Here is a 19,432-nt window from a genome sequence, read left to right as displayed (position 1 = left end):
TGAATCTTAAAATATCTGTTGGAGAGCAATGTGTCTTGGACTGCACTGGGCAGAAAAGGGGAGATCTGTGGTTAGAAACTCAGCTGGTGCTTTCCTTAAATTTACAGCAGCCATGTGTCGTTCAGATGGATTGGATCAGCCATGTGTTGGATATAGATGGGGACACACTTTAAATTCCTGTCCTTTTCCTTCCATGCAGTTAAAAAAGGCTGTGAGGGGAGGGAAAAGATGGAGATGGGTCACTGCAAAACTGGGGCAAACCTTGTGTGTGTTTGGGTTCCATATAAATGATGCCATTAAGGGATGGATGTTCACTTCTTGGGGGCAGCAGCTGTGCTGCCATCAGGCTGACAACCTGCCACTATGATGAGGTTTTCTTCCCTTCCCTGATAAAGGTTTGACCTTGCAAATTCTTTTCCCTGCCTCACCAAATGCCAGAAGTTGGGTATCTAAAACAAACCTGCTGTGTCCTGGTTGCCTGGCGCCTGTTCCAGGGAGGGCAAGGATTGTGCTTGCCTGCCTTGGCCAAGTGGAGATCTCAGTTGTGGTTGTCTGACAAGAAAATGTGGTTTTCCTTTTCCTGGGAGCTGCAGTCCTGTTCTCTTGACTGTACCGAACTGAAATGCTCTTGTAGTTATGACGATCAAAAGGCATTTTTCTGCTCTGATTGTTTGGCCACAGTTCCTTGTCTTGGCACCTTTGCTGAGATCTGACTTGGGCTCTGTTTACTGGAGGGGACAAAACTGTAGCCAAGGCATTTGTGCTTCTGCCAGCACTGCAAAGTGCTTCTGCATGACCTTAGTCTTCTTGGGATCCCTGCTCCAAGGTGTTGCTTGGGAAGGACAGAGAGTACCAAATCCCTTGCATCTTGCCAGCTCCTGGCCCCTGGTGTGGCAGTGCTGCCCAGGGTCACCTATCAGAGCAGGGAGGCAAGTCTGCATTGAGGATGGTGGCAATCCCTTCTGTAATCATCTTCAGCAGGGATGTTGGTGTGGGAAGCATTTTGACTTCAATTGTCTATTTCCAGTTTTATTTCTCACTCAGTTGACTTTTCTCTGGGAAAACAGTCCAAGAGAGTGAAGGGTCAGGAACTTGAGCCCTAGCTTTGTGCTCTGGAAAAAGTGTATGAGCAAGGAAAAAAAGGGAGTTTTCTGGAAGGGAGATGTGGTTGTACTGCAAGGGAAGGCGGAGGAGTGCTCTGAGCCTGTTGGGTATGAGCTGACAGCACTGCTAGAGAGTACAAAGTGCTGTGCATGGGCAGCTTGGTACAAAGTGCTGTGGATGGGCAGTGCCCCAGGAGAGCTCAGTATCTCTTGCAGTCACATGCTCATTGCTGTTGTAGACTGGAGACATCTGGTAAGGCAAAGCTGGCTCTCCTTGGAAGGCTATGTTGTGGAATCTTTTCTCAGCTTTTCTTTGCAGTACTAAACTTCCCAATTGGCTGTGGCAAGTGTTTAATGTGCCCAGAGACCTTGGCTTATTTTGATACTGTGCCTGTTTTGAGGAATGTTAAAAAAAAAAGTTGTTTGGAGGAGAGGAGTCTATACTGGGAACCATTTGATTAAATAACCCCAGGCTTCCTCAGCCCTCAGTTAGCACAGCAGTCATCAAACCTCTGACTATCCCTGTGTATTTTAGGTGTGTGTGGCTCACTCTAAACCCTGATGCTGCAAGATCTGCATCCATGGCAAGAATGCTCTGGTAGAACAGCTCAGCTCTTTCTGGATGTGTACACAGATCTATTGCAAAAGTGTGGGACACTCCTCTGCCCTCAATGATTCTCACTGTCTCCTGATGTTTGGTATAGTACCATGAAAGGCTACGTTTCTAGCTTAGCAGGAAAGCACAAAACTGCTAAAACCATGTGAGTGACAGATGCATAGAGGTGTGGATTCAATTTTTAATCTTTTTTCCTCTCCTTATTTTTTATTGTCACCGACTCTCTCCCACCACTTCATAAAACTCAAACCCATTTTCCTAGAAACCACCAGTGTCCAAAGCCAGCATTTTGATGATATAAACAGGCTTCTTTCCTTGTGCTTTGCTTCAGTATAATATTGGACTGTTTTCCTAGAAATCCACTAAGAAAAGCCAATTTCAGTGTTGGTGTAGTTGTGTCACAGAAGGCAAACAGTAAGTGGCCTCTGAGGCGCACTGTATGGCAAAACTGCAAATATTCAATCTTTTGTAGCAGCAAGTACTCAGGCAAAACGGCTTTGAGAGAAAAAAATAGTTGCTACCTTTGTGTCGCATAGTCCCCTCCTCCACTTCCTTGGATGCCCTGTAAAAGTTAATTCATTACTGTTAGTAAAGGGCTCTGCATTTCTCTGCTGCCAAACGCCGCTGGGGTACCGTGTGCCTGTGCTGGGCCTGCTTGTTTGCTTTCCCTCCTGGCAGCATGCTGTGACACGGCCTTCTCCAGGGCACTGAAACTAATCATGAGAAACAAGCAGCCCTCCAACTGCACAAAGCGCACCAAAGCCCAGAGCCTCACTGACACTGCCTGCCAGGAAAACTCTGTTTCCAGTCGGCTGCTGGGTCGTGCAAGAGGTTTTCCTCTTGTGCCATAAGTTTTGAAACTGAACTGTTCCATGGAAATGCTTTTTGTGTCCTGATTTTTGTACTCTGCCCATGGCGGGGGTGGAGGGGGGTAGGGTTAGAACGAGATGATCTTGAAGATCCCTTCCTATGATGATTTTTATGTTTCTGTGATGTGCTTTTCCTGTGTTCTGGTAGTTTGCTACAATGCCTGAAATGTGCTGGGCTGCCAGACCCTCTCGATGGGACGTGAGAACAGTCCTCACTCTGACCTCTTTCATACGGGCGATTAAATATCGAAACTTTCTGTTTGTTCTCTTCCTGCCCCTCCCCATTCTTTCCAAGCCCTGAACAAAAGGGAAGCCCCGCCGCGGCTGGCTGTAACGTGGGGTGAATGAATGCAGTGACCGACATGGTGCTGAACTCTTCCCGAGGCAGCCTGCAAGGAAGCCGCCTCTCCAGACGAGGCCTCCAGGGTGGCTGCCAGCTCCCATTCCCGCTGGAGCTGCCGAGTGGATGGAGAGGTGGCTTCCTGCGGCCGCTCCACCTTGCTCGCAGGGCAGCGGAGGGTCTGCCCTGCTTGAGGAGACCTAAGAGCCTGGATTGCTCTCTTGGGAGGCAGCAGGTTTCCTTGCAGGGCGCTTGCTTTGCTGCTGCTGGCTGCTCTGGGTGCTGCCATGCCCGTGGTTGCCCTCCTGCTGGTGTGGTGCTTCTCCAGAGCCCTGCCATGCCAGGGTGGGCACAGGTGTCAGAATTCAGGGCATCCCTCTGGCTGTCCTGGACTGCCAAGACCCCTGCCAGGGGGCTCAGAGACCCTGGCACAGAGCCCAAGATGCCTGTGGTTTTGATTATGACCCGTGGAGCAAGTTACCAACCTTAGATGAAGATCTGCAAGCCATGACGGTTTAAGTAGAATTGATAGTGAATTTATCATGGGGTGAAAAATAGATTTTCGGGGTTTTTAGAATAGGGGTTCAGGGGGCAAGATGGAGGAATCTGGGAGTGTCCTGCCTTTCTCCTTCTTCTTCTTCTTGGCCTCCATCTTCTGCTGTGATATTAGCAATTTTAGATTGGTTTAGAGTAGAAGCTCACTGTCTAACATAGGTGATAGGTATTGGAAAGTAATTGTAAACATTGTATATGTAGTTTTTAGTATAAAGAGATAACGCTGCCCCAGGGGCAGGCAGAGTGCCTCTGACTGTCTTGCTGAGCAGACCTTGGCAGGTCAGGAGAAAGCAAACAACTTTTGAGACTGAGAACTGAAGAGCTCTGACTCCTTCGACTGCCGGGCTAGGAAAGAGACTTTCTAACATATCTCAGGGTCACTCTGACCAGCTAGAGACCCCGAGACACAGGTTCTTGTGGCTTTGCAGCACCGTGTGGGGCAGGGCTGGCTGTCCTGCGCCAGTCAGGGTGAGGCTTCCCCTTGATGTGGGTGAAGAGGTTGAGCAACACAGCCCAGGAGGCTCTGATTCAGCCTTTTCCTTGCTCTTGCAAATCATTGTGGGCCTTTTAATTTACTTGTCTGCAGCTTCTAATTTTATTTTTTTTTCCTGTAACAGAGAATTGGAAGAGTTGTAGTTGTAGCTGTCTTCCTAACCTGCCACGCTTAGGATGGACTACGTGGTAGACAGAAATGGGCTGGTAGAAATTCAGGAAACTGATGTTTATTACATTTCTCTTCCAGAAAACAGTCTCCTCTGTGTGACTGGGGTATCTCATGTGTAGGATTGAGCCTCTACTGGATTTGCATCAGCAACAAATACCTGGGCTTTAATGTTCAGAATAATCGTTGCATGCTGCAATGTAAAAGCTTTGTTATGTTTGGATTTTGAGTGCATGTGCCAATGAATTGGTGGGGAAGATTATTTAATGAGGGAATGGAAGGTATGTTGGGTGGGGAAAGCTGGCATCCTGATGATAATGCTGTCAGTGGGGTCTAGGGAGAATGTGTATGTATAAAAATGAATTATTCTCTGCTGTGATGCACTGTGTTTTGTCCTAATAGAGCAAGTTGGTCAGTGGAGCTCCCAAACATTTCCCACTGGTGGGATGGAAGTTCCAGTGCTGTTTGAAATGAATACAGTGTATTAACAGAGAACAACTCTGTTCATTTTTGTCTTCCTGTTTTGATTTGGTGTTTTGTGATGAAACTCTGTGGAGTTTTATCTTCCTGGGAAGCAGAGATGGAAAAACTTGATCATGTTTGAATGCAGTCAGAAGGGGGAATATGTGCTTCTGCCACATTATTACTTTTATGAAATTTTGTTTATAGGCTGCAGCAAATTCACAGTAGAAATCAGAAATGTTACAGGGAGAAATAAAGTGGCTTTCACCTGTTCTGTGTCAGCATCTACGTGCGTCTGGCAGTGGGTCAGCCTGTACTTCTCTATCAAAGGAAGATTGTTTTCTTAGTTAACTAGTGGCTCTTTATCACAAATCAGTAGCTGATTGCATTAGTGGAGTTGCTTTTACCAAATGTAAGCTGAGGAAATATGAAGGAGTGGCACCTGAAAGGTAAAGTTTCTTTAATACATTCTAGCTGGATTCCTCCAAATAATCCTAAGGATGGAATTTGCTTCAAAAGCTAAAGTCATCATCTCTAAGGTACGCAGCAAGTGAATGGTGATGTACCATAATACTGACTGATGTAGTTTCTCAGTGAACAAGTCTGGGTTTGTTCTTCTTTCTCACAATCTCTTGAATGGGCTGGCATATGTGCTTAATTCACTGATCTGTGGGAGTGTGGCAGCTGTGGTGAGGATGGTGGGATGAGTGTGTGTGTTTAAATTACTTGGGTGTGATGCAGAAGTTTAATATTAGCACAAAGCACAGGAAAATGTAAATTGCTTCTCCGGGAACGCGCGTGGAATATGTGGCAGCGCTGAGCACTGAATTTAGGGCTTAATTTGTTAATGTCTTGTTTTCCCACGTTACTGTCCTTGTAATTATTTCTTCCTGTGTTGTAGCATGTGTGAGAATACTTTCTTTGCTTTCCTTCAGAGAGGCTTTGTTGGTGAGTGTGACCTTTCCAATTAACTGGCAACAAATGTGTTGGCAGTTACACTTCAGTTTTAAACGCACAAAAATTACTTTTAGTGTGGTCCTTGGCAAACTCCCTTTGGCTGAATGGGTGATCTTGGTGATTTGCTGTGAGTGCCGGTGCCACGCTGAGGCACAGAGACAGAGCAGCATGGAGAGAGCTTGTCCTGTTCCCGCATCCTTAAACACCAGAGCCCGGGCTTGTTTTGAAGTGCTGCCCTGTTTGTTGGTAACAGCGCCTACAGACATCTCTATCCGATGTCAAAATGATCGCAAAGGAAGATACCTCTGGGTTGAGCCTTTCCTGCTGCTGGCGCGTGTGTTTGTTTTGCTCCCATGTGTCGTCATTTTATGTAGAGGCATCCCTTCAAAGGGATGGAAGGAGTGTCACTGCTCCTCATTCTGTCCCTAGCCAGGGATTTAACAAGCAATACTGAGTAATCCCGTCTCTGGCAGCCGTGCTCCTCGGGCAGCGATCTTATCTTGCTGTGAAAGCTCGAGAGATCACACTCTTGTCGGTGCTGGGATGGAGGAGGTCCGGGGAGCTGCGAGGTGCGGCTGGAAGTGACTCAGAGGGAAAAGCATCCATCCGGAGCTGGTGCCTCCATCCAGGCTGGCCAGCTGCAGCAAAACCCGTGTGGTGTTGTGTCTTCAGCCTCAGCAAGGTCTCTGCAGCCCAGGGGCTGTACTGAGCTCTTGTTCTGTCATTTCCCGTGCTGCAGGCAGCCTAGTGCTTCACTTTATGTGCTGCCCTTGTTTAGGGATTTCCTGACATCCTCCTATTGAGCTGAGGGCAGAGATACTTATCTTGCATCTCAAATGAAATTTCAGGTCCTAGAGAGAGTAATTAATATTCTGTGTATTGCACGGTCCTGTAGGTGTGACAGCTCTGTTCCGCGTAATATCACTATTCTTCCTTCCCTTCCTTTTTTTTTTTTTTTTTTAATATATTTTAAGGAAACAAGAGAGCTTATTTCGATCTGAGGGATTTTATCTTATTTTGTTTTTACTCTTTTCCCCAGCATCCAACGAGCTGCACTGGTGGTTCTGGAAAATTACTACCGAGATTTCACAGTCTACAACCCAGCCTTGTTAACAGCCTCCAAATCCCGAGCAGCCAAGCACATGGCTGGCCTGAAAGTCTACAATGTTGATGGTAGGTGAGGTAAAATGTGATCTCTGAGACTGAGTGGGATGGGGAAGGGCTGGATTTGCTTTATGCTTTGTTATGCACGCATTCTCACCTTTTTGCTTTGCCAAGTCCTAGTCTCTTGCTGGAAATCTTCCTAGCAGTGCTGTGTTTGCCAGTTCCAGATGACTTTACAGATGTGTTTAGCCCACAATAAGGCTTTTGTCTTTGCCAGGTGAAATGGCCAGGTTTTGGGTCGGGTTTAATTGTCATGTGGCTTGACACTTTTCAGCACCGCTGCTTGTTTCAAGCAGCCTCTGCTTTTTGTCACCCTTGGGTCATCTCTTTAGTTGTGAGAGTACAATAAACACAACTTTTAACTTAAATGAGTTCCCCCGTCGTTTATTGTGCTGCTTTCACATGCAGCCTTCAGGAAGGTGAAGGAGCCGCGGTATAAGCAGCAGTTGGTGATGAAAGTGATGCTCATCAGCCGGCAGCCTCAGCACTAAATGAGCCTGGCTCACCCGTGGCCATGGAAATTCAAACACAGATAACGATCCCCATTGAGCTTTGCCTGTCCTACAAACCGTTTTCAAGCTTTGGGGCTTTAGAAAAGGGGATGGATGGGTGGATATGTGGATGCTCAAAGCAGTGAAAACTGGACTTAATCATTTGACACTCTTAAACCCTATCGCTGAAAGCCATGCTTTTTAAGCAGGGTGTGCCCAGCAGCCTTTATAGAGGTGCGCATTCCTTGGAGGAGTCAGAGTTGAGTAGCAAAGCTTTTATGGTGAAGGATGGCTGAAGTCGTGTGACAAAATGTGGCAAAGGCATGTCCTGCCCTTGAATTTGTTAGCATTGAAAGGCTTTGAGAGCTGGGAAGAGGAGACTGAAGGGACTTAGCTGGGCAAGGTGGCTCTGTGTGCGTGGTGTGGAGATTGAAATACAAAGAATATCTGTCAAATTGAAAAACATGAGACATTATTATTTTGCTTTCAACAAAGTTTCAGTGCCTTATGGGTGTGGAAAATTTTGTTTTCATTTTCCTTTTTGGTTTGTTTGGATTTTTTTTTATTTTTAGTGAGTTTCAAAGACCTTATCCTAAAGGCTTCTCCAACCTCATGTAGCACTCCTGGGTCCATAATAGTAATTGGAGGTTTAGATCCTTGCAGTGAGATTTTCCCATCCTGGCAGAGGAAGGGGGAAGGACAGGTTGCCCATCATGTGTCCTTTGCTGCCTGGAGTGCTACCCTTGGTTGAGTTGTGTTGGAGAGGGGAAGGAATCAGACGTGCAAACAGAAATGCTCTGTGTTTTTCTAGGGGTGCAATCATTCATTCCAGCTGCTTGCTCTCAGTGAGGCCAGGTGTAGGGAAGGTGAGGGCCTCCTGATGCCCCAGGTGTCTGCACACTATTGAGACCCCACAGCCAGGCTGGCTGCAGGGTGTGCCATTCTGATTGCTGGCTGCTCATCTCCTGCACTGCAGCATCTCTTCAGGAGTTGGTGTGCTCTCTTTTCCTGCAGCACCTGCTGGGACAGTGGGACTTCCAGGCCCAGAGAAAGACTGTCAGTCTGGTAGAGTGAGTGGCTCAGAAGCTGCTAGCTGATGAGGCTTTGTTAGAAGAGAAGGAACCAGAAGCAAGCTGATGTGACTGGCAGCCTTTCCAAGTGTCAAGCTTGTGAGCCTGCCAGGGCTGGAAACTCCTGCCTTCCCTTCTGGGGCAGTACTGGTTGCCTGGGCTGTTCTGTTTGCAATGCTGCTGCCTTTGTGGACATGAAAATCTCAGGCTTAGAAGCATGTCCTTAAGAAGATTCCGTCCATCTTACAAAGCAGAGTGTAGTCCTGGCTGCAGCTGACAGTCTCTTATACTCTTCTTGTGAAGAGACAGTAATGCTATTAAGGCAGCCTAATTTGTTGACAGCTTTTGTATTTGATACTGCAGCAGCCAGGAAAGAAAAACATATTGCTGTAATCTCTTAGGCAGAGTGGGAAGGTTCACCTTCAAAACCAGGATTTTCATTGCCAGGTGTAGTCAATGAGGCAAATTACAGATGTAACCCAAATTTGGGAGCTAGTGTCTCCCTTGAGTCATATCCTCCATTTCAGGGCTGTCAAACAAAGTCTGAAATGTTTAGACTCTTAAGAAGCTATTTGTGCTTGTTCTTCCCACTGCTGAGTTTCAGGCTTCTGTCTTGGAATCTGGTTTGGGCTTTTTAGGAAAAAAATTAAAAAGAGTTGCCCTTGCTTGAGCAGAATAATTTTGAGCGTGTCTGTGCAATTGATTTGCCTTAACCACTGCCAGCTGAGGGTGTGGGCCAGAGCAGGTTGGCACAAATCAGCTCTTGGTGGCTTGGAGTTAGTCCTAGACTACCACTTCTCTCTGGGTAGACCCACCTCTGCCCTCTATCTGGAAAGAAGAGTTTGTAAACTCTTCTGGGGCAACCTTTTTCCTCTCCCTACCTGAAAAGCCAGAGCTGAGGGCTTCATGGGAGAGTTGAAAGACGTGGTACTGTATTTTAAGGTCACTAGTTAAGGTCTTGGAATAGACAGCTCTGTGGACACTGGGTGTTACAGAGCAGATTGCAGCTTCTTGTGGCTGTGGAGGATCTGCTAACAGCAGCAGAAGCTCTAAGAGCAGGTGCTGCTCAGAATGCCATGAGAAGCTACTACACATAGAGACCCCACATCTCACCCTATTCTGGGACTGCTGCTCTGCCAGCATCTGCCCTTCTGGGAAACTCTATGCTTTGTCTGAAGGTGACCCTGCTGTCCCTTGCATCCTGTTTCCCCTTCCTGTGAATAACTGTCTGGAGTTTGGCTTTCATTTATTCATCTCCATGTCTCATTATGTTCTTGTGTTTGTCTCTCTCCTCTTTCCAACTTCTCACTTTTTGTGCTCTCACACTGTCTTGATGCTGAAATGTGATATGCTCCAGCTGCCCTTGCCTTCAAACTGAAAGCATATATAATGGGGAGTAAGTTGCATCCTTGGCATGTTCACCTCACTCTGCCTTTGTGTATATTGTGTGAAACCCTCCATCCCAACTAACTTCCCTTGTCCACGTGCCAGAACGCCCTCGCTAAGCCTGTGCTGCCTTGCAGGGATTCTGCCGGAGCTCCTGAGGACCGGGGAAGGGTTTATAGCCTTGGCTGCAAAGGCTGCAGCCCCAGAGCACAGTGGCAGCTGCCCTGGGGTGCTGGTGCGTCCCAGCCCTGTGGCACTGATACTGCCTTTGTCTCCTCTGTGCCCGTCCTTGTCCCCACAGGCCCGGGTAACAACGCGTCGGGGCAGTCGCGGGCCATGATCGCGGCGGCCGCGCGGCGCAGGGACTCCAGCCACAACGAGCTCTACTACGAGGAGGCCGACCACGAGCGCCGCGTCAGGAAACGCCGGGCCAGGTAAGGCACCCTGCCCCGCCTGCTGCTATGGGGCTGGGCCACGTGGGTGCCCCCAGCCCAGCATGGAGCGCTGGCTGTAAATCTGTCACAGGGAGGGAGCTTGTGAAACACAGAGGGGCGGTGGCACCTTGCCACTGGAATAATCGGAAGGACATGCATGCGGCTGAGCTCAGGTATACGAGGCAGATAAGCTAATGCAGTGTCGTGGGTTAGGGAGCAGCCCAGTGCTTGACAAGTCTGTAGTTACTTCCTGTAGGAAATCCCATTATTTTTACTTATGCCCAAGTTTGTCAGCTGAAGTAATGCAGGGACAGGATCAGTAGAATGCTTGGTGTTGCTTATTCATAGGTGAGGAGAATATTTGTGTTTTGAGGCAGAAAGACTTGACCACAAGCAGTTACATTTTATTTTGAAACATAGCTATATCTTCTGCCAGTCATGCTTAGGCCGCAGAGTTGATGCTTTGTTGAGGTGACCTGAGACAGTGCCCCTGTTTGCTCAGAAGCCTAATTGCAGTCTGTAGTTAGCATGCCTGACAGTTTGAGGCAAGTTGCTTACGGGCAGGCTTGCAACTGAGCTGTGTTTGGAAGGAATGTGTCATAACTGGAAGGAGCTGACTTGAGTTTTCTTTTGGCAGTTTGTTTCACTGGGAAAGTGCTGGCACTACGTCCCCTCCTTGCCTGCTTCAGTCTGACCTGTGCTCTATAGCCTCTGTCTCTTAGGCCTTCTTCCAGCCTCAGAGCAATAGGACGTTTTAAACCTGCCCTTCTGTGAAGTGTAGCATCCTAACTTGGGCACATCTCCTGTGCCTGCTGAGTTTGGTTAAAGCAACTGCTTATTTAGAGGGGAAACCATCAGTCACTAAATAAGGCAGATGTTTCAGGCCAGGAGTTTAAAACTGATTTCCACCCCCACCTCCCCCATGTCAAATTAAACAAAACAGGCAAAGGTCAGGACTTCTTGTGCTGTTCCTCATGTACAGCCTGAATGAGGTATGCTATACCTCTGCTTGTGGTGAGGCAGCTGCCCCTGGCTTTCTGATGCACTGGATATTGAGATCATTGTGGACAGTCATTGGTGATTTGAGAGGAAATTAAGTATAAAACAAGTCCTGTCTGAAGAGGCTGAAGAGTTCTGTTGGGTGGCTCTTCCATTATTGGTTTTTTCCTCACTAGCTGCAGTGTAGCCTCTCACTTGCAAGTTAGCCCAAAGGAATGAGTGTCATAAGACACCTGTTCCCCTTTTATGGTGTGGGCTTCGTGTTTGCTCACCTGTGCCAACACAGGAGTGGTTTACAGAGGGTGCCTTAAGCTACAGTGTTAGGAGTGAAGATGGAGAAGTGTTTTCACCCTTCTCCACCCTTCAGTGGAGGGGTGCAGGGCAGTCCAGCTGTGCCCAGCGGGTGGAAATGGGAGCAGACTGCACTTGTGAGCACAGAGTGTCTCGGAGCAGGCTGTGTCCTGGGTGACACTGGGGTGTGGGCAGCCTCCCCCTGGGTGCCTGCCTGTCCTGTGTGCTGGGACCACTGTACTCAGACCCCTGTTAAAGGCCAGGGCAGCTGTATCTTGTTTGAGTCACGTCGCTGATGTTCATGCTGTGCTAGCAGAACCAAGTGCAGTGCTCAGGGCTTTACAACCTTAATCCTGGTTTATGCCCTCAGTTGCTGGATGGTTTGGGCAAGGAAGGAAAAGCTGCTGTCCACCCCTCAGACTGTCAGTAGAGAAGATTTTGTGTAAATTGGTGGCAGGCAGTGACTTGATGGTAGGTGGGAATAGGAGCCTTGTAAATCCTGACTCCCAGGCTCTGCCTTAACCACAGACCCATCCTACTTCTTGTTATGACTCTTGCTGCCCTGATTTTTTTGCTGCAGGCTCGTGGTTGCAGTAGAAGAGGCTTTCACTCACATCAAACGCCTCCAGGCGGAGGAACAGCAGAAAGCTCCAGGAGAGATGATGGACCCCCGAGAAGCAGCCCAGGCCATCTTCCCCTCCATGGCGAGGGCTCTGCAGAAGTACCTTCGCACCACCCGCCAGCAGCAGTACCACAGCATGGAGAGCATCCTGCAACACTTGTCCTTCTGCATCACCAACAACATGACACCAAAGGTAGTGAATGTTTTCTCTAACACTGCTGCAGGAGGGAGGGAGAAGGGGGTGGCACATCTGTGTGTGCAGGCAGAACAGAAAGTTGTCAAGGGAGGTGAGTGAAGGCTTTCATAGTTGCTCCCTGTGAATTGACCAGTGTGGTGTAGGTTGCACCAGGTCTTGAGGGGAAATAATATTTCCTCTGCAGCGTCTTCTGTCTCCTTTTTTCTGAAAGTGCCTATGAGATATTTGTTCTTGAATCCAATTCAGCAAAAGGAATGCTTAATAAATGTTTGAAAGGGTGGCTTTGAGTCACAAAAGCTGGCTTCTGGTAGCAGGATGATGCGGGTGGCAACCTGCAAAGGATCTTGTTGGTTTTCTGCCCCCTCTGCCTTGCTTAGCATTTTGGATTGCTAATGATTGCCTAAATCTCTGTCTCTCTGACAGTGTTTCTAATTCATGAGCTGCTTGATCAAACATAGTTTGCTGCTTCATGCCTAGGCTGTGACTGTTGACTTGACAGGGAAGGACTGAATGATAAGGGAAAAGGGTTACACAGTTCCCTTCCCACGCTCTACCTTCCTTTCTAAGAACACCCCACAGTCCTAGGGAAGGGTTTATTCCTGGACATTCACCCAGGACTTACTGCAGTAAGAGCAGAAATGCTGTCAAGAGATGGGGCTTAGCACCCTCTCACTGTGAGCCACCTGGGACCTTGCCCAAGTATGCAAGGGGATTTCTGCTGCCATTAGGATTGCAGAGGGACTTCAAAATACAAGCAAGGTCAATTGGTGTTTTGCATTCTGTTTTCAGTTTTGCACCCTCAGCCTGAAAACATGGAGACATCTGTTTGCCACCTTAGCTTGGCCTGAAGGAGAGACCCACTATCCTGTCTGGGACTGCAGTTTTGGGATCGGCTATGGGGCTGGTAGGGGAGAATTGACCTCTGCTCTACTGAACTGCTGCCAGATGGCTGTGCTGGTGGCAGAAGTCAGGACTATAACTTTGCAAACTTGCTGGGATGAACGGAAAGAGGGTCTCCTGATGTTTGTGTCTCCTCCTGGGCCTGAAAAGCTGAGAGGGGCTGGGGAGAAGATGTCTTCTGAAGTGTCAAAGCTGAAACAATTTGCAGCATGGCAAGCCTGTGCTCGCGGTGCTGTATTTGGGGCTGGGAAGAGAGCAGGGTGAGTTGTGGGGCTGGTGCTAACGTGTGTCCCACTCTTGGCAGGCATTCCTGGAGCGTTACCTCAACCCAGGCCCAACCCTCCAGTATGACAGGGATCGCTGGTTCTCCAAGCAGTGGACGCTGGTCAGTGAGGAAGCGGTCACAAGCGGCTTGCAAGACGGCATCGTGTTTGTCCTCAAGTGCTTGGACTTCAGCCTTGTTGTTAATGTGAAAAAAATCCCCTTCATCAAACTCTCAGAAGAGTTCATAGACCCTAAATCTCATAAATTTGTCCTCCGCTTACAGTCTGAGACTTCAGTCTAAGGGATTTTGAGGGTGGGTTGTTGGGAGATTTTTATTTTTGTTTTTTTCAATATCATGCTTTTGGGTTTAATTTCCCCAATGCTGACTGAAACTGGCAGATGATGGACCAGTAATATTTGACCATCTGCACTTTATTTGGAAAGGGGAGGGGGGAGTTGGGATATCTTATCTAGGAAGAAGTATCTTAAGAGGCAACAGGGCAACTTGGCTCAGTTAGCTCAGCCTTGGAGACAGAACAGATTTTTTTTCTTTGCCCCTCTTTCCAGGCATCCTGCAAATCTCACCCTCTCTTTCTCTGCACGGCTGCAGTGTCAGAGTTGTTGCTGGAGCGCTGCCTTACACCGTGCACGCCTGCACCCTTGTGTGTCTGCTTTTGCCACCTGTGGCTGCTCCTGAGGGCTCATTGCTCGCCTGTCCCTCACAGAAATCTCCTGGCACAGGGTGCCACAGTCCCTGTTCACCTGGGGAGGAGGGGATATCAAAGGGTGGGGGTGTGAGGGGACTTTTATTCTTTATTCTGCTTCTCCTCCTTGCCATGTGCCTCTTCTGTCAGTGTCAGACCTGTATGGGCATAATGGGATGGTTTCACCCTCTGTGAAATTGCTTGTCTTGAACTGGATCAGCCCATTTGCAGCTCTTCAATTTATTTTTTTTTTACTTAATCAGTGCTTGCTAGTGAAGTTGTTCTTCATGTCATGGCTCCCTGCTACCTCTCCCCTGTTTCTCTCTGTCCTACTTGTCAGCATCTTTCTCAGGCAGGCCCAAGGCTTCCTTTTTCTGTCTCCTCTGTCTGGCTTTCTGAATGTTTCTCCAGGCACTGCTGCTTCCTTTTGCACCTGCAAAGGCTGTGTATTTGCACTGGGACAGGGTCAGTAAGTATCTGGCTCCTCCTTAGATAAATCACAGACCCTCCCTACGTCTGACAGCCTCTCTGAGGGGAAGGGGGTGCAGGCAGGAATGTGCCCCTCCCTCTCAAGCCAGCTTCAAGTATGTCTGGAGAAAAGAGGGGCAAAAACACTTCCTTCAGGAGAAAAGCCAGGGAAAGGCTGACATCTGCCCCATTCACTTGCTTTGGAGAACTGTTGTGCTCTGAAAACACTGAAGTGAGTCCTTCCCCACCGTACGCCTTCAGCTGTAGCTAAGAAATACCAAACAATGCCTGAATGTTGAAAATCTGCCTGCCTTTCTTGGCCTTGCTGTACTGTGGGAGTTTCTGCTCAGTGCTGGGATCTGCTTCTGAGAGATGCAGTTTTGTCTGTGAGGCTGCCTTTGCCCACCAGTGCAGCTTTCATGTGTGACTCTAGTCACACCTGAGTTTGGAAGGTTTGTTTTTAATGGCAAGCCCAAATCAGTGTCTGAAGTGTGATTGCCAGCACAGAGCATGGAGTGACTGGAGCCAGCTGCAAGGCTGGCAGTGACCTGAAGGTCTCTTGAGATCCATGTGAATGTAAATGATCAATTTACTCTGCTCAGTCTTTTGCCATGCAAATATTCCTTATCGGGCAGGATCTAGCCTGCCCTCCATATGGATGTCTTAAACAAGAAGGCCCTAATTCCAGCAGTGTGTCAGTGCCTTTCATTGCCAGCCTGCCCAGTCTTCTGAGGAGGGCTGTGACAGCCCCTCCTGTCCCTTTTGGCCTTTCCCAGCCCTTCCCATGGCAGGCATGGGCTGGCTGGTGTCCATGGGGAGCAGCCACCTTAAACAGGGATGCTGGGAACAGGGCAGGAGGGTCCATCCTCTTCCAGCTTCAGCAGCAGTGGAGAGGCATGTGCAACAGTTCTCTTGGGATCAAGGGAGCACCTGGGTGAGTGAGGGTCCAAAGTGATGATTCCTCATCCAAGTGACACCTGCAGTTTCCTGCACCTTTCTTATAAGCACGTGGTAGTCTCCTGGGTCCTTTTTAGTCCGTGTATTGTGCCAGATGTGGTTGTAAAGAAGCTGGATGGCACGGTCCATGATGGGATTATGCCCTTTGCCCTTAAAGGATGGGAAGTAGGTAGTGTTTTCCCCTCTTTAAGCTCAGTGTTTGGATTTTTTAGCAGATCAGACTTTCTGGTAGTCTGTATGAGGACTCCTTTTTATTGACTGTGGCCTTCACAGTGTTTTACTTTGAAAAAATAGGTTGGTTTATTACTTTGAAAGAAAAAAAAGGAAGGTGAGCATACAGTATCTTACACTTGGCTCTCCTGAAGATGCCTACACCTGGCTTTTATGATGTACATAACCAGCAGGGTGGGAGAGACTGGGAGTAGCTTGGGAGACTGTGGAACGCTTAATACCTGTGTGGAGGCTACTGCCTGTGGCTGAGTTGGCTCATTTCTGTGAAGCCAGAACAAGAACCACCTTGCCAAGGGCTTGGGTGTGCCCTGTATGTGAGAGCACCTTGTCACAGGCACATCTGCAAAACTTTTTTACTTTCCCAGGATTTCCTTCCCCTTTCCTTTTCCCTGCCCTGTGAGGAGGGGTTGTCTGACAGTATCTGCTCAGGAAACGCATGTCTTAATTTTGTTAAATCCTTTAACACATGGAGAGCCAGACAGAAGCAGAGTGTGCTCAGTCTGGGCCTGCTTCTTCATCTTTGTGCTGTGGTTCAACACTGCCTTTTCTGCCTGCTGCCAAAAAGGACACTGTCGACAGGGGCCAACTCCTACATTAAATGCTCTTCCTTATATCAGCAGCATGAATGCTTTGCCTGATGAAATCTGAAGGAGAGGACTCTCTCCGATGGTCTGTTTATAGGTGCAGCCTGCTTAGAGGTGAGGACAGACTGAAAGGGGAATCATGATTCCTGCATAGTCCCTGTTCTGGTATTTTTAGTGACATTTTTTGGGGTCTCTCTTGCTTCCCTTCTCCATGCAAAATCAGGGGACCACTGTCATACCTACCTCACTGGAGTGTTGTGAGGCTAAACTCAACTTGCTTTCAAGTGCTTTGAGATGCACGGTTGGATCTGTGGCATCTGTAGGAATTCAAACTATAAGAAATACTGAGCGGTGAGTGTGGACTGGTTTGTTTAATTCTGTTTATAGCCAGCTAATGAGTAAGAATGGAGTCATAGGGAATGAAGCTCTGATCCAATTCCTGCAGCCCTTACTTCTGCCGAGCTTGCCAAGAGCTGAGCGTAAATACAACTTGGAGGGTTTGCCAGCCAAGTGCAGGCTGTTCCTCCGAATGCCTCTCCTATCCTGCACTGTCTCCTTGCACATATTTTCCTTCCTCTCTCCCAGTCTGGATGTTTGTGCCTGGTTGGGAATTGTGGGGGGGTTTATTAGAATTCAAATGGTTTTTTAACTTTTTTAACATCGTCCTGTTGGTGATGGAGTGGTCAGTGTTCCCCTTGGAGATGATCCTTGCACTGGATGTCCTTCACTGGAAGCTGAACCATTTGATAGGGTGCTGTGCTGCCCAGCCAGGAGTGGTGGTGCCCCACTCCTCTCTTCCATGTTGGCACGTTTCCTGTAACTCAAGTATGCTGTAACTTAAGTGCTACTTTAAAGGCTTTGGGTTTTTTTCCTCTCAGATTTATTACAGCCTAACAAAGCCATGCTGAGATCTTGCAAAACCAGATGCAGCTGAGACTTGCAAGTGTTCTAGAGCAGATGGAAATGGCTGTGGGTTTCCATGAAGGCTGGCTTTCTCTTTTCTGGCTATAAATTGAAATATTTGAATTTCTTGCAGCTTCCAGGAGCGTAGGGGCAGATACTACTCTTAGTACTTTGCCAGTCCTGTAACTGGGCATGGGCATGTGGTGTTGTCACATCTGTTGGCCTCTCACTGCCATGTGACTTAGCTGTGGATGGGTGCAGACTCTGTGAGGCTGCCCTGGTTCTCAGTGTCCTTTCCCATACCTGGAAGCTGAGCAGGCAGCACTCTTGGAAGTGTAAGCATTGTAGCACTCCCCTCCACAGCATATCTGCAGGGTTGGGAGGTGATGAGTCTGCATTGGAAGCTTGGAGGCAGTGCACAGGAAGGCTCAAGTTTGGAGATCTGAACAAATCCCAACCCTTATGAAGCCTCCAGATCTTTTCCTTTGGGATGGGGCTCTCTGTGCAATCAATGCCTTGGGAATCTGCTGTTGCTGAGTTCAGCCAAAAGCTGTAGGGAAAGAGTATCTGGAGCCGGTCCTGCCCCACATAAGAAACTTTGAAAGGTCTTGTTTGAGATGTGCTCACTTCCAACACTTGCTGCTGAAGAAACTGAAAAGATCCATAACTTGCTAAACATGGAAACCTGTTCAAGCCAATTTCATCTTGCTCACCCAAACTTGTAATTCTACCCTTTTCAAAGGGTAAACAAAAGTCTTGCGATCTTCTGCAACAGTGCTGTAGTCTGGTCCCAAGCTGGCTCCTCACATGGGCTCAGTGCTGCCCAGCTGCTCATGAGGTGTGTGTGCAGGTGTTTTCTCATTCAGCTTGTGTGTCTCTGTGTGCTTTTCCCCTCTGGTGTGCACATTATATGTGTTTAAAGCCTCAAGCCAGACTTGGTGGCTCAGTGTTTTAGCTGTCCTTAAGAAGGAAGTGCTCTTGGAATTGAGCTGGTTTTAGAAAACAAACAAAAAAAAGAAAAAGGAAACTCCCCAAATTTCTGTTCTGAAAGAGATGGCTTTGGGCCATGATGTCTCCTGCAGGAGTGTGCATCCTCCTGCCTTCAGGCTGCTGCCTCCCATCAATGATGACCAAAAGTTGCCGTTTCCAACAGCTGTGAGCGGTGCGGATCGCTCTGGGCCCATCCCCAGCGGGGTCCCCACCGTGCCAGTGGTGCAGCTGGCATTGCCCACCCCTCTGCTGGCACTACCTGCCCCTCTGCCTCCCTCCAGCATTGTTTTATCCCTGCTGCACACAGAGCCCTGTGGGCAGCAGGCAGCTGGCCCTGCCCTGGGTGTGCTCTGCCCAGGGAGGGAGAGAGGGAGGGGATCCTTCCTTCCTTCCTTCCCTCTGGCTGCTTCCTGGGCACCTCTCTCACCAGCACTGACAATGCTTGGGGGTATCTCCTGTGGGCACAGTGGGGAGATGCTGTGGCCACTATACCTGAACAGGCATAACTGTGAAGGAATCTTACACTCTCCTGTGCCTGTTTCTTCAATTCAGCATTTTTGTGTCTTGGGGAAGGGGGTGGGAGCAAAATGCCCTTCCCTCACCCTCCTTTATCACTGTGTAATACTTTTTCTACACACACTGTGTATAGTAAGAAGGGTTTTGCCAAGGTTTTCTAATTAATAGACACTAACCAGCATTTCTTTCTCTTTTCTCTTCTTTGCACATGTGACTTTAACTGCAGTGGTACATGGTCTTTCTGTTCTTTTCTAATCGTGAACTTAAGTAAGCAAATTCCTGGTGTCTGTGACATTAATGCACTGTGGGTTTAGCCTTGTAAATTGTTCTGTTCCAAGCTGGGTTCTCTTAAGTTATAGCTGGATGGGGTTTTGTTGTTTTTTAAACTGAAACATAAAACCGTTTTACACTTTGCATATTTTGTACAGTAAAATTCTGGAAATAAACTGAAACCAGATTTGATTGTCCCACTCCTTTCTCTTACCCTTTCAGATGAAAAAGCTCTTCTGGTCTTCAAGCATTCCCTAGCTGTGGGCAGGAGGGGCCCTCCAAACATGTGGCTTAGCTTTTTTGAAGCTGTCTTTTTGTCACCCTCATTTCTAGGCATTTCTGGTCTGCCCTGCCACAGTAAAATGCAAACTCATTTATCACTCCTGAAGGAAGACTGCTAAGTGACTGCTTTGAACACCTGAAATCTCA

General features: G+C 48.1%; 1 protein-coding gene across 2 annotated transcripts in view; it reads left to right on the top strand.

Moving 5' to 3' along the window:
• The window catches only part of VANGL1 (VANGL planar cell polarity protein 1), a 46,548-nt gene extending 27,358 nt beyond the window's left edge, over positions 1-19,190 (top strand). For both annotated transcript variants that reach the window (XM_071433294.1, XM_071433293.1), the window contains exons 5-8: positions 6,603-6,736; positions 9,976-10,108; positions 11,979-12,213; positions 13,421-19,190. In XM_071433294.1, coding sequence (XP_071289395.1) covers positions 6,603-6,736; positions 9,976-10,108; positions 11,979-12,213; positions 13,421-13,681 — 763 coding nt within the window. In that variant the 3' untranslated portion in view covers positions 13,682-19,190. The remainder of the gene's footprint in view (positions 1-6,602; positions 6,737-9,975; positions 10,109-11,978; positions 12,214-13,420) is intronic.
• Positions 19,191-19,432: the final 242 nt, after the last annotated feature.

Source organism: Agelaius tricolor, unplaced genomic scaffold (assembly GCF_023055355.1).
Source record: "Agelaius tricolor isolate 1412-34295 unplaced genomic scaffold, bAgeTri1.0.p SCAF_9, whole genome shotgun sequence".
In the NCBI taxonomy this organism is placed as follows: Eukaryota; Metazoa; Chordata; class Aves; order Passeriformes; family Icteridae; genus Agelaius; species Agelaius tricolor.
The sequence above is the reverse complement of the archived record's forward strand: the minus strand, read 5'-3'. Positions and strand labels throughout refer to the sequence as shown.